At 38.1% G+C, this 15,478-nt stretch overlaps 1 protein-coding gene across 5 annotated transcripts in view; it reads right to left on the reverse strand.

The window, feature by feature from the left end:
* The window catches only part of Lama2 (laminin, alpha 2), a 635,907-nt gene that overhangs the window by 345,463 nt on the left and 274,966 nt on the right, over positions 1–15,478 (reverse strand). For all 5 annotated transcript variants that reach the window (XM_017313815.1, XM_011243134.1, XM_011243135.1 and 2 more), the window contains exon 11: positions 1,298–1,438. In XM_017313815.1, the coding sequence (XP_017169304.1) occupies positions 1,298–1,438 (141 nt within the window). The remainder of the gene's footprint in view (positions 1–1,297; positions 1,439–15,478) is intronic.

Below are 15,478 nucleotides of genomic sequence, written 5' to 3' on the forward strand. Positions count from 1 at the left end.
GTCCATGAGAAGCCATGAAACTTAAATCTATTGGTGGCATTATCAGAGATGTTATGCATGATTCTGTAAAATTAGAATTTGAGTCCATTTGTTATTATTTCCTTGAGGTTTGCCTTGAAATCAATACATTGGATAAGTATAAAGATATTCACACTTAGCTATACAAGTGCATTCAGAAACTACTTATTTCATATTTGACTTACAAGAAATATAAACAGACCAATATTAGATGATTGTGTTCTGGATTCGTTGACAGATCAAACCTGGGAGAAAGAAGTGTTTAGGAGGTAGTGTTTCAGAGTAGCAGTCTGTAGAACATGACTGTATGCTACTCTGCAGTTCACAATCTATTAATAACTATCCAGGTGGAACACCAAGTGTCTCAGAGGCCTTTTTCTTGAAGTTTCCTTCCTCACCCACCCTGAAGGTCTCTTTCCAGCCTGAATCCTCTATGCTCCGCACTCAAAGCCCAGCCAATGTAAATGTGGCAATTCCCAGATCTCGTTTACTATTTATGTTTTCTACTGGGAAAGAAATGGCTCTCCACAGACAGGCAGTGGGAAGCACAGTGGGCAATGTGGGTAAAGATATAAAACATGTTTATTTGGAGAAAGATACTCTAAGTTATTGCTGAAGAACTAATAAGTCAGGTTTTTCTTAAGTGACACATGGATTGTGTTGGTGAATGGAATTGCAATATTTACTATGGTGCTCTTACATTTCTTCTCATACCTCTTGTGCTTAGGAGGAAAGCACCACAATTTTTAGTATATTTCATTTTTGGGACTTGACCACAGCTATATCAACTTCAGAGAGGAATCAGTCTATACATTTCAAACAGTATTTTAATAAAGATTATTTTAGTTCTCTGTGTGTGTACACTTGCAGGCACACACACACACACACATGTGGGTAAGGTAAGTGCATATAAGTATGGGAGCCCACAGAAGCCAAAAGAGGGTGTAAGATCTCCCTGGAGTCAGAGTTACATGTAACTGTGAGCCATCTGTTGTGGGAAAAGGGAAGCAAATTCTAGTCCTCTTCAAGAGCAGTAAGCACTAAGTTATCTCTCTAGGCTACATATAAAATATGAAAGGCTTTGAGCCAAAAATACAGAAATATCATTTGAATGAAATTCCATGCACTTTCATGTTATCCAAGTTTAAGTTGTAACTAGGGTTGTTCTGTTGGTTTTGTTTGTTTGTTTGTTTGTTTTTTCAATTTCCTACAACAGGACAAGAGTAACAGAGAAAGGGAGGCACATGGGGCAGGGTGTAGGGGCAATGAGCATCCTTACATTCCCATAGGTCCAGTAGGAACTCTGACATCTGTTTGATACTCCTGAACAGAAACACTCCTCACAGCCTTTCTGATTATCTTCTTGCAAGTTGAAGAAACCAGATTTGCAACGACTACAGTCTTCACCTTCAACATTCTCCTGAAAATACAGAGAGCTGTGTTAGCAACAGAGGCATCCTTCAAACGAAGAGTGGTATCTGTGCCTGCATAAAGAGAGTATAACTTTACATTTCCATCCACTGTATGTAATTGTAGATAGCAGCTCTAAGGTTTCCTGTTATGATCTTTTGTTCTAACATCACAGCTTATGTGTATTGTGGAGTTTACTGAGTGCTAAAAAAATGTACTCAAACTTATTATTTCGATCTGTATTAACAGCATAGATTTAAAACTATCATAAATCAAAAATAGCGTTCATCTATTGAAAGTGGGGCCAGTATTAGCCTAAGCAATCTATATTAGGAAGCAACTTCATCTTCAAACATGTAACGAGCTTAAAACATTTATATTATACAAAATAGTACAGGTTAAAATACATGGATTTGAGGCCAAGCATACAAAATTGAGATGTGGAGAATTCAGGGCAAATATGTACAGCATTTTCCTGATCTTAATAAATAGAAAAGAGGGAAACTTTCTTCCAGCTTAATTTTTTTACAATGTTTTCATTTGCACACTTGCCTAGTAAGTTATTAATATAGTAATATTATGGAAAATATTCTTGTTTGGTGCCTGTTCTCCAGATTAGTCTCATTAAATCTCATCCCAGTACATGGAAAACATATTTGCTTATAGGTGAAGCTATAATGTGTGCTCAGAGGAATGAAAGCTGACTATAAATGAAAGTCTGGGCAGGGTGTAATCTCTCCAAGAAGTGGTTAATCCTGACCAAGACTTCCAGATGAAGGCTTCTTTCTACAGGAAATAGATGTCTAGCATCCTAGGCATGTGTGATTACTCATATTCTCTTCCTTGCATTCTTCTTCTTCCTCATTGTGCAGCATTCCTTCTTTCAGGAGCTAACTTTTTTCCCAGCTCTTTCTATAGCCTTAAAAGCATTCCTTTATTATAAGCTCAAAACTATATCCTGGCATATAAAGATTATTCTCTCCTAAAACATGTAATATTTAGCCAGAGGTAGAAACCCTCATGTGCATATATTCCCAGAAAAATAGCAGGTTCCTAGACAATGTTGAGTATTGGCTTTATACGATTTTATTAAGATTTTAAAAAAATGTTCCATGGTAGTGTTTTTATCATACCAAAGTATTATATGCACACAGTAGATACTTATTTAAAACATTTGAAGGGGTAAGGATATGTATGAGCCAGCAACAAAATGCTTGCTGCCTAAGCATGAAGACAGACAGGAGTTTTAGCACCAACATCTAAGTTAATAAACAAACAATAATTACAAGAGAATAAGCAAAGCAGTAGGATTCTGGGTGCATATTATGGTAATCCCAACTCTGGAGAGCCATAGTCAGGAAGTCCCAGAGCTTCCTGTCTACCCAATCCAAGCTGAATTGGCAAGCTCTAAATTCAGTGAAAGAGCCTGTCTCAAAATATGAAGGTGGAGTGTGATAGAGAAACATATGCAGCATGGCCTTGTCCAGCTTCCACACAAACGTACACACAGACAAACATTCATACACATACACAAATGTACTTGAGTAAGCCAAGATTGAAAGATGGGTTGGTAAAATATAGAAAAACAGAAGACAGAAAATGGTCCCCAATAAGGAGAAACTTGCATGAACCAGAAAAGAGGTTCTCCTTAGATTTGAAAAAATTTACTTAAACTTCAATTTTTGTTTCTTCATGTCTGGGACCCATTTAAAATTCCAACTCATTGTGCATATCTGGGAGCCTCAACCAGGTGGCATGCTTACAGCATTATTTCATATCATAATTTTTAGTAACTTGATATGTATAGTAATGAAGTGTGATTACTAAAAGTTTCACCATTTTAAAATTTCTAGGCTGATTCCAAATACGTTGAGACAGTAGATATCAGCAAGAGTAATCAATCCACTCTCAGACCCACTGGGACAAAGAAATCTCCAAAGCAGTGAAGTGAAGAGCATCTTCAAAAGCGTACACAGGCAGAAAAGATGAAACACTCCGATAATTATAATTTAGAATTTTCCATTGAGGACACAGTACAGCTGTTCTGAACACCATGTTCTTCTGTGCTCAGTCCAGTCTACTTTTCATTTACTCTAATTTGAAAGCAAATAATGCCACTTTCCTGAGCTCCAGACTGAGATAAACAATTAGAGCATTTTAGACATTAGCTACATATTCCTTTGCTCCAGTTTACCTTGCTATGTGACCTTGAGAAAAATTATGAACAAATCACTGCATATTCAATTTAATCTTATAACCTGAAGCAGCACATTAAAGTGGGAATAAGGGGTACTGTAAAGATGAGGATAGAGTCAAGGTCTCTGTTCTTAGAAGCCAGTGTCTGTCTAGATAAAAGGATATGCCTGAAATCAACTTTACTGAAGGTGGAAAATAGTCAGTGTATCTCAGAAGCAAATTAATGTATGAGAACACACATAATGAGGTACAGGTCCTTCCTGTGCAGGTTTTATGAGTCTTTAGGATGGAAAGGGGTTTCAAATAAACGTTGAGGCGTAGTTTAAAAAAAATTCTACTTGATCAGTAAGATAGAAAGACATGCATGTTAGCAAAGATAGGGAAAATATTTAATATGAGGCAAGCTTCATTTGTCAATTATCCTTCCAAAATAAACATAATAAAAACAGCCTATGTGTTAAGAATTTCATTTGTCATGTAAAATCAAAGGCCCTACTCTTAAATAAGGGGCATTTAAGGCTGTCCTAAGAGACAGGACCTCTTCTCTTAGGCAATGGAAGATAATGAGTTAGTGCCAAGCAGGAGACAAAGCTCAGAACTACAATTGAGGCACTTGAGTTGACAAAGGCAGGTAAATGCCTACAAGAAGTGGGAGAGTGGGACACAGAGATCTTTCACTACTACATAGCAGAGAAATAGGTTAACTCAACAGCTATGGATGCTGACACCCATCGTCTAATAATGAATGTATGTTAGACCAGTGGTTCTCAGCTTTCTAATGCTGCACCCTTTAATACAGTCCCTTGTGTTATCATGACCCCCTTACCATAAAACTATTTTGTACCTATTTCATAAGTATAATTTTGCTAGTGTTATGAAACAAAATGTAAATATTTTAGGGGAGAGGGGTTTGCCAACTGGGTAGAAACCCACAGGGTGACAACTGCTGTGTTGCAGGGAATAAACCAAAAGATCAGTAAAATAGCCTGAAAGACTGACTTTGTATATGAGGGGCATACATTCCCATTACCTACCTATTTTGTATTAACACTCTAGTGAATGCCTTACCTTGCTCATTTGGAGGCTTCAGAGCCATGCTGTGCCAGTGAGACTTTGCGAATACTACTGACCAAGTAAATGTTTTCCAAATGGGAACTATCTCTTTGACAAGTCCCTGAACATAGGTCTTGAATGACCCTCTTAGTCGGCAACCCTAGCTCCTCGTCACAAATGGTAGGAGAGTTAGCATTTTGCGAGCTTCTGCTGAAAGAGGATAGGTAATAACATATACTTTGTTTTTCATGTACTGTGCACATCTGTCTTCAGTAATTCTAATCTAAACCTGACCTGATTCATAAAGCCATCTTTACAAGTAGATTTCATGTTAATTTTCTGAAGCACATCAGAAACTTGCCATCAGGTTCTACCAGAGATACGTTACCACAAAGCTAAATCGGATATAAAACATAGGACCTACTCATGTTTGATCCTTCTGGCTACTGTTATAATTTGAATGTGAAATGCATCTATAGATTCAATCACTTAACTCTTGCTTTTTATAGGAAAGTACTATTCTAGAAGCTTGTAGAACCATTGGGAGACAGAGCCTGCTAGAATAAATGAATCACCAGGATCAGACTCTGAGGTCTGATCATGTAGCCCTCTTCCTGTTCATCCTATTTTCCCTGATTATAGCCATCTTATCCTCCTGTTATACCCACACCACAAAGGACTGTCTCTCCTTGAACTTGCAGACTTGTTAAGTCACAGTAAGCTCACTCTCCCTCCCTCCCTCCCTCCCTCCCTCCCTCCCGCCCTCCCTCCCTCCCTCCCTCCCTCCCTCCCTCCCTCCCTCCCTCTCTCCCTCCCTCCCTCCCTCCCTCCCTCCCTCCCTCCCTCCCTCCCTCCCTCCCTCCCTCCCTTCCTCCCTCCCTCCCTCCCTCCAATTGCTTCATAATGCTTATTTGGTCATGGTAGCCAGAAAAGTATCTAATACTCCTACTTACAGGGCCTTTTACATTTGGAATAAAAGGCGAATCAGATAAATTCTGTTTTGTTTATTAAAACTCTATACTTTCTTCCCTTTACCAAATCCCCTCAGAAAGAAGTATGTATGACATTGTGTCAAAAAAATGTTTCTTTAAAAATATTGGTTTTGAAGTGATTACTAAAGAACACTGTGGTATGACATATGCGTTCCATGCCATAGAGAATAACATAATTCAAATACAGAAGTGGATTCTGGGAACTTTATGTGTGCCTTAACAATGCCAAATGATCTCCAATTTCTACAGTGTATGCTATATAATCATCTGTATAATTAGTACCTTTATACTAAAATATGATCTTGGAGGCCTGTGTCTCACTCTTTCTGCAGGTTTAGGGCATTAAGCTTGTGGTTTTGTTTTAAGCCTGCTAGTCAACGTTCTGTCTCTGAGTCCTATTATCCCCCTTATCATATTGCCAGTTAACACAGAAAGATCTCTGATACCTGAGATCTGGAACTTGCATGTTTTGACTCCTAGAAAGAAAATGAACCTGTTCTACAGGTTCTGTTCTACAGGTGAGATCTTTGTGTAACTTAATTTCCTTTGCTACAAATACTAAATTGTTCAGAAATGTCCTGCACAGCATTTTTTTCTATAACTCATTCATTGAGTTCACAGCTGAGCTTCTCTGGTGCAAGCAAGCTAGACAATAGAAAACTGCACATCAGAGGACTATGACAACTACTATTTTAATTACTGTGATATTTCTCCTTCTTTTTGTTCTATTGCTTCTTTGGGCTGTTACCTTTTAAAAGTTTCTAACATAATCTGATGTTTTAAAAATATTAAATGCCTCTTAATTTCATCTTAATCAGGGTGTATTGTGTTAAAACCCTTAGCATTTCCAAAGGAAAGCTCATGTCAGTTCACTTGAATATTTTCAGTGTTTACAGTCCATTAGTGATTTTCCCAATTTATATATGTAATGACAGTTCTCACACTGAAGATGGTGAAATGGCACAATTTAGACATTTAATATTTTCGTTATAGAAGTTCCTAATACATTCTTACTGTACATTTCTATGTTATTCTAATTGTATACTTTAAATGTTAACCAATCATAGGCTATTATTTTCCTATTGTAAATAATCTAAATAATACATTCTACCATATTGTGATATTAAAAAAGTCACTTGCTTGAGGCTCTTATTCTCAATACATACAAAATATTTTTCATTATCATGACCCTCAAGGGCCTGCTTGGTCACAGTACCATTATAATCCTAATTATAAACCTTCAGATAGACTGTATATATACATGGACTGTAGAAACACACTGATTTGACATGTAAAATTGATGGTTTTGTCCTTCCAGAACTAAAACCTATCTCCTGAGGAACAGTTATTTGTTTGGTCAAATATTTCCATTGGCTGTACATAGTCAAATGCTTAATTAAACAACACTGTGGTCTAGCCTACAAAACTCTTCTAGTGGCTGCTGTTTATTTCTTCAGTGCTATTTTTCCACAAATTTTCACCACAATTTGCAAAGCCTTATTAGGTAGCTTCCCTTCTTTATTTGTTTTTTGATTTCTTCAGATGAGAGGCCGTTGGGCTGACATCAATTTTCTTTTTGCAATAGCTTCCTCAGTACAGCCTCTCTCTGGAGAAATGAAGTCACAATAGCTTTCCTGTTTCATTCTCATGAAGCTGCCTCCTTATAAATTAGGTACAACTTCAGCACTGTGTTTTTAACTGCAATTGTTAGCCAACTGGGAGTTCTATTGACAAAGTTGCTGAGAAGATCTACGTTTAAGTTTTTTTTTTTTTTTTAAATGATCATTGCTTCAACAATTTTGTAGTCACGCTTAGGTTTTGAGGCCTATGTAGTCAGTTATAGATTTTTTTTTCCACGAAGCCATGTGTTTTAATGGGCCTGAGTATTACAATATATCAACACATGGATGGATAATTAATTAGTAGTGTTTGCTGAGTGCATACTCTTTAAACACACAGATCTTAAGTTACATAATAAGTTGTGGTCTAGGAAAAGATGAAAAGAAATGAGAGTGTTTTCACTTCTCACAAGCTAAGTTTTATTTAATGTTATTTAAAAGACTTCCTATATACTAGTTAAAATAGTCAAAAAAAAAAACAAAACAAAACAGATTTTATCCAGCAACAATTCAAATAATATCCAAGGTTCTCTGTGCCTTCCATTGCTTGGGCTATAGCGCTTCCTGTATTCCCAGAGGCCTGCTGCCATCTGTGACTACCAGAGTTCTTTGGACAGCAGTGATTGCCATGCCTTCCAACACCAAGGACAAACAGATAGCTAAAGGCCTGCATAAGAACACAATCTACAAGAGTCAGGCACTACCAGAACCTGGCTACCTACCTTACTATATCAAGTCCTAGATATCCTAACATAGCTGAAGCACAAGAAAATAACTCTAAATTTCATCTTATGATGATTATAGGTTCTTTAAAGAGGAAATGAATAAATCCCTTAAAGAAATAGAGAAAAACACAATCAAACAGCTGTAGGAAACAAATAAAACTGGTCAGGACTTGAAAAATATAAGCAATAAAGATAACACAAACTAAGGAAACCCTGAACATGGAAAATGTAGGTAAGAGAACAGGAACTAGAGACATGAAAGAGAGAATCTCAGTCAGAGAATATGTGATAGAAGAAATTGAGCCATTGATTAAAGAAAATGATAAGTCTAAAAAGTTTCTAATGCAAACATCCAGGAAAATTGGGATACTATGAAAAGACTAAACCTAGTAATAATACTAGAATAGAAGAAGATTCCCAGTTCAAAGGACCAGAACATATTTTCAATAAAATCATAAAAGAAAATTTCCCTAATCTAAAGGAAGAAAATCTTATAAAAATATAAGAAGCTTAGAAAACACTAAATAGATTGGATCAGAAAAGAAAACTCAACCTGCCACATAATAATCAAAACACTGAAGCAGAACTATCTGAATGATACCAGACTTCTCAACAGAGGGCTGGCGAAGATATCTTATGGTTTCTGAGAGACCGCATATGTCAGCCCAGGTATTGAACCCAACAAGACTCCTAATCACCATAGATGGAGAAAGCAAGATATTTCATGAAAAAAAAAAAAACAGCAAAACAACAGAACAAAACAAAACAAAACCAAAACCAACCAAACAAAAAGCTCCAAGCAAAGGAACTTAGCTACCCCAAAGAAAACAAGAAAACACAAGAAGTAAATAACCCCACACCTGCAAAACCAAAGGAAGGGAAACACAAACACACACCAACACACACACACACACACAAGAATAACAAAATAGTATGAATTAGCAATCATTAGTCATTAAAATTTAGGGGAATGCCAGGGTCAAGAAGTGAGAGTGGGTGGGTAGGGGAGTGGGGGAGGAGGGTATGGGTGACTTTTGGGATAGCATTGGAAATGTAAACGAAGAAAATACCTAATAAAAATATTTATATGTATCAAAAGATGGCCTAGTCGGCCATCACTGGAAAGAGAGGCCCATTGGACACGCAAACTTTATATGCCCCAGTACAGGGGAACGTGAGGGCCAAAAAGGGGGAGTGGGTGGGTAGGGGAGTGGGGGTGGGTGGGTATGGGGGACTTTTGGTATAGCATTGGAAATGTAAATGAGCTAAATACCTAATAAAAAATGGAAAAAAATAAAAATATTTATAAACGTTAATGGACTCAACTCCCCAATAAAACTACTCAGGCTAACAGAATGGATGTGAAAACAAGACTGATCATTCTGCTGCATACAAGAAACACACCTCAGTAATAAAAATACACATTACCTCAGAGTAAAGGGCTCAAAAAATATTTCCCAAACAAATGGACCCAAGAAGCAAGCTGGAGTAGCAATTCTAATATGTAATAAAATAGAATTTTAACTAAAATTAATCAAAATAAATGGGAAAGCCATTTTAGACTCATCAAAGGAAGAATCTACTGTGATGATGTCTCAATTCTGAACATCTGTGCCCTAAATGCAAGGGGTAGCCATATTAGTAAAAGAACATTACTGAAGTTTAAAGCACACATGGAATCCCACACATTAAAAGTGGGAGACTTTAATACTCCAACTTCAACAACATACTGGATATCAAAACAGAAACTAAACAGAGAAATAATGAAATTAACCAAGTTATAAATCTAATGGACCTAACAGATATCTACAGAAAATTTCCACCCAAACACAAAAGAATATACCCTTTCTTAACACCTCATAGGACCTTCTAAAACAATGACCACATATCAAGCCTCAACAGATATGAGAAAATCGAAATAAGTCCTTTTATCTTACCAGACTGCCATGGATTAAAGCTGGACTTCAACAACAACAGAAATAACAGAGAGCCTACAAACTCATGGAAACTGAACCCCTCTTCATTCAAGAACCACTGGGTCAGGGAATAATAAATAAATAAATAAATAAATAAATAAATCCTCCAATTCAATGAAAATAAAGGCACAACACACCAAAATTATGGGGACACAATGAAAGCAGTGCTAAGAGAAACGTTCATAGTGTTAAGTGCCTTCATAAAAGAATTGGAGAAATCTCTACAAGCAATTTAAAAGCACACTTGAAAGTTCTAGAATAAAAGGAAGCATACATGCCCAAGAGGACTTCAAACTCAAGGCAGAAATTAATAAACTTGAAACAAAGGGGACAATACAAAGAATAAACAGAACCAAAAGCTGACTCTGAGAAAATCAACAAAATAGACGAACCCTTAGCCAAACTAACTGAAAGGCAGAGATACTGTATCCAAACTAACAAAGTCAGAAATAAAAAGGGGGATATAACAACAGACACTGAGGAAACTGAAAGAATCACTGGGTCTTACTTCAAAAGACTATATTCCATAAAATTGTCTAAATGAAATGGATGATTTCTTGATAGAATCCACTTATCAAAGTTAAATCAAGATCAGGTAACAGTCCTATAACTCCTGAGGAAGTAGACACAGTCATCAAAATCTTCCAACCAACCAACCGACCGACAGACAGACAGACAGACAGACAGACATACCAGGGCCAGATGGTTTTAGCTCAGAATTCTGCCAGATTAATACCAGTATTCCTCAAACTATTCCACAAAGTAGAAACAGAAGGAACACTGCCAAATTCATTCAGTGAGGCCATAGTCACCTGCTAAGAAACAGCCTCAACTTGGAGAGGGATTCTAAGAGAAGGGATATCTGGCAATGGTGAAAATAAACAACTGGAAGTTAAATCATGGTTCTGAGCTGGTGCCCTATGTTCTACTTGAGATGGCTTTTCCAGATGGCTTTCTCTCTGTATTCTGTTTTCTCTGGAGATCTCTAGACAGTTTTCTCTCTAGACAGCTTTTTCTTGCTATTCTTTGCTACAGACAGTTCTCCATGAAATTCCCTCTTGCTATTCTAAAAAAATTCTCTGGATAGCTCATCTCTTGCACATTATAAGCCCAGTCTTTTATTTTACAGATCAATTGAGTCATTTATTCCAAGCTCCATTCTGATTGTTCTATGAATCAGCAACTCTTGCCTTAGCTCCTTGATTCTTAGGAAGAGACAGCCAGCATAAGCACAGACACTAAGATAGCTGGGTAAGACTGTGCTGTAGAATTACCATGCTCATCATTCTTGCACCTGAATTTGCTCTGCCTCAGGCTGACCTTGAACTCAGGAATCTACCTGAATTTGTTTTTTTTTTTTAAATTTTTTTTATTAGGTATTTTCCTCATTTACATTTTCAATGCTATCCCAAAGGTCCCCCATACCCACCCCCCTAATCCCTTACCCACCCACTGCCCATTTTTGGCCCTGGTGTTCCCCTGTACTGGGGCATATAAAGTTTGCAAGTCCAATGGGCCTCTCTTTGCAGTGATGACCGACTAGGCCATCTTTTGATACATATGCAGCTAAAGACAAGAGCTCCCGGGTACTGGTTAGTTCATATTGTTGTTCCACCTATAGGGTTGCAGTTCCCTTTAGCTCCTTGGGTAATTTCTCTAGCTCCTCCATTAACTACCTGAATTTGTATCTGCATGTCTTTGTATTTTTGTGACAAGCTGGCTCATGGTGTAGCTGCTTCTGTTTCTTTAGATCTGTGAAGCTCCTTAGACAACTCATATTGTATCCTTATATTTTTTCATAGTTGAGAAATTATATTTTTGAACTCATGTCTTTAGAGTTCTTTACCACAGCCTTAATGGGGCTATCCTGAAGTTCCTAGCATTTACCATTTTACTAAAGACATACACACACCCTTGACTTCTGGACTTCTGCTGTTTCTAATTATCCTGGAGTCATTAACCTTAACAGAAAGGATATTCCTCAAAGGCAGAACATGGAAATATGTACATAATTATACAAACAAGCCTTTTGCCCACAGCAGCCAACAACAGTTCTGAAGGTTCATGCCCTGTTAGCCTTGTTCCAGGGATGGGAACCCAGTTATTCCACCCCTACCAAGGTCAGACTTGACAGCAACTCAGATACCTAAACTACACAAAGACTCAACAACAACAACAACAAAAGAATTTGAGACCAATTTCCCTTATGAACATTATGGTGGTTTGAATATGCTTGGCCCAGGGAGTGGCAGTGTTTGGAGGTATGGCTTTGTTTGAGTAGGTGTGTCCTTGTGACAGAAAGTCTGTCACTGTGTTGAGTGATCTTTAAGATCCCCATTCTAGCTGGCTGGAAGCCAGTCTTCTCCTAGCTGCTTTTAGAACAAGAGGTGGAACTCTCAGTTTCTCCATCCCCATGTCTGCCTAGATGTCACTATTTGCCCACCTTGATTATAATGTACTGAACATTGGATCCTACAAGCCAGCTCCAAATAAATGTCTTTATAAGAGTTGCCTAGGTCATAATGTCTGTTCACAGCAACAAAACCCTAAATAAGATAGAAGTTGGTACTAGAAGTAGATCTGATCTGTTTTTGTTTAGAAGAATGTGGATTTGAGGACTTTGGATTTGGAAATCAGTGGAATGCTTTAAGAGGGGATTACTGGGACATCCTAGTAGGAACATGGAAGACTTTGTTGCTTAGAGTGATTTGAACTGTGGAAGCCTGGTTCTAGAGGTTTCAGAGGAAAAAAAAATTAATATGTGACTGAGAGACTGTTTTGTGATATTTTGCCCTTGTCTGAAGATTCTACCTAAAGGTAAGGTAGAGAGATTTATATTAATTTCTTTGACAAGGAAAGTTTCAAAAAAGCCCAACAGAGACTTTGTTCTCTGGTTAAGTCTCACAGAGAGCTTTCTGAACAAGCATGGCAAGCTTAGAAAGGAAAAAATATAATATGTATGTCTCAAGTAATAAAGAGGCATCAGGAAGTGGAAATGAATTCTGTCTTCAAGAAGATAAATTAAGGAAGTGGTGATCCCAGGGCAAGATCCCACCCACCTTAGTTTACTGTTTGTGTTTGTAGCTGAACAAAGAATAGTTTTAATCTGGAATGAATTACAGTCCAGAAATGGAGGGCACACTTGTGATGCAGTTCTTGAGGCTGGAAGACACAGACTTTTGATCTGTATCTTGAGGAAGAGTGGCCATGAAAAGCTGAGGCCCAGGCAGTGTGGTACACACTTTTAATTCCAGAAGACAAAGTTCAAAGCCAGAGTTCAAAGCCAGCCTGGGACAGAGCAAGTTATAGGTGAAGAAAAGCTTAAGTCCAGGTGTGATGGTACATGCCTTTAATCCCAGCATTCAGGAGACAGAGCCATGCAGATCTCTTAGTTCAAGGTCAATCTAGAGAGCAAGTTCCAGGACAGCCAAGCTTAGGCAGTGAGGGAATTGGAAAACAGAAAGTTAGTAATAGAATAAGGAGCAGGGCATGTTCCAACCTCAGAAAGCAGCAGAACTTTGCCATATAGCTCTGGCTTTAGAGTCAAAAATAGAAGGGACTACTGAGATAGTTGATGCTGGCTTATGGAGCTAAGAAACTGACTATGATTGAGAAGAGACAAGCATCACTGAAGAGAAATCTGGGAAGTGTTTTCTGAGAGCACAAAGAAGCTGTGTTCCAGATATAGACAAGGTTGTACCTCATGCTGTAGCCAGACTTGGCAATGTGTAAGAATCACCCAGGTGGCACTTGTTTTGAAGGTATGAAGTGGGGATTATAAAGAGCAGCTGAGGCTTGGCACTGTGAGAGGCCGTTGGTGAAGGTTCAGCTACAAATATGTAGGGGCCCTAGGTCCAACCAGTGCATACTCTCTAGTTGGTGGTTCTGTCTCTGTGAGCCCCCATGGGCACAGGTTAGTTTATTCTGTAGGTCTATTTGTGGAGTTTTTTTCCATTCCAACTCCCTCCTTTCTTCTCCCTACTCTTCCATGAGACTGCCCAAGCTCTTCTTTGTTTGGTTGTGTTTCTTTGCATCTCTGCCCATAAACTGCTGAATAGAGCCTCTCAAAAGACAGTAATGCTAGGCTAATAGTGTCAGGGGTTGGATATTTCCTATGGGATAGCTCTAGAGTTGGTACAGTCATTGCTTTATACCATTCCCTCAGTCTCTGCTCCATCTTTATCCCTGTAGTTCTCATAGACAGGACAAATTTTGGATGGAAAGTTTTGTGGATGAGTCCCCCTCCCTCTACAGGAAGTTCTACCTGGTTTTAGGAAGTGGCTTCTTCAAGCACTGTATCCCCCACTTTGAGGAATCCCAACCAGTGTCAAAGACTCCTGAGAGCCTCCCCTGCCCTAGAGTTGCTCCCCCTAGTGACTTCTACTCCCTTTCCCATCTCTGCCCCTCCACAATCTTGATCCTAACCCCTGTTTCCTTCCTTACATGTATTGCTAACTTTATTTAGGATAAATCTTTAGATGGGAAAATTTCTAGAGCACAGGGTACAGCAATCTCCAGGATGTTAGTGATGCTAGTTAGCCCAATAACAATTGATAGAGAATCAGTCTCTCTGGGTGTCTCTCTGTCTCTGTCTTTCTGTCTTTCGGTCTCTGTGTGTCTGTCTGTCTGTGTGTCTGTCTGTCTCTGTCAGAAGGTATATATTATAATATTAGTGTTTAAAATGTTTTATTTTTGCATGTTATAGTGGAAGAATCTTACTCTCCCATAACACACAGGTTCCAGGATTTGATTGCTCATTAGCCATTAACGTCTCTTCTTCTAAAACTCCAGCGAGATCAGAAAGCTATTTAGCTGCATCTACAAATTTAGGAGAGCTATATTCTCCTCCCCACATTTGGAAAACATTTTCCGGTCTCTGAAAGAATCAGCAGTTCAATTCCAGTTTATCTATCTGTGAGCCAGTTCAAGAGTATTAACCTCCCAAATATTGAACTTCATGTTAAAACTAAGACTAACCTTCTACCTATACTTCACAAATCTTGTTTATTAAATTGACTTGAGCTTGGGTCTAACAAATTTTGGTTTGGGTCTGAAACCTAGTAACTCCCATATATTTCTTGAATGTAAATATTTTTAAGTATACTAGCTGTCTTTATGCATCCAATCTATATGTCTGAAATAATAGAAGCTGGAAAAGTTTTTACTATCTCAATAAGTTTAGAACAGCATTTAGAATCTTTGTCACTTACAATTCACAAAAGAAAAAAATAGGCCTCAGTTTCCCTAACGAAGTTCTTTAAATTGTTTTCATATCCCCTGGATAGCTCTTACTCAAGAAGACCACAAAAAGAGAGCCAGGCCAGCCAGACAACTCATCACATAAGGTGCGGGTTGCCGAATTGACAACCAAAGTTCAATTCTCATGCTTCACAAGGAATACTGAAAGAACAATCTTCTGCAGGTTCTTCTTGATGTTTACAGAAGTGCTGTGAAAGTATGTGTTTGTGTGTGTATGTGTATACAGACAC

Source organism: Mus musculus, chromosome 10, assembly GCF_000001635.26.
Source record: "Mus musculus strain C57BL/6J chromosome 10, GRCm38.p6 C57BL/6J".
In the NCBI taxonomy this organism is placed as follows: domain Eukaryota; kingdom Metazoa; phylum Chordata; class Mammalia; order Rodentia; family Muridae; genus Mus; species Mus musculus.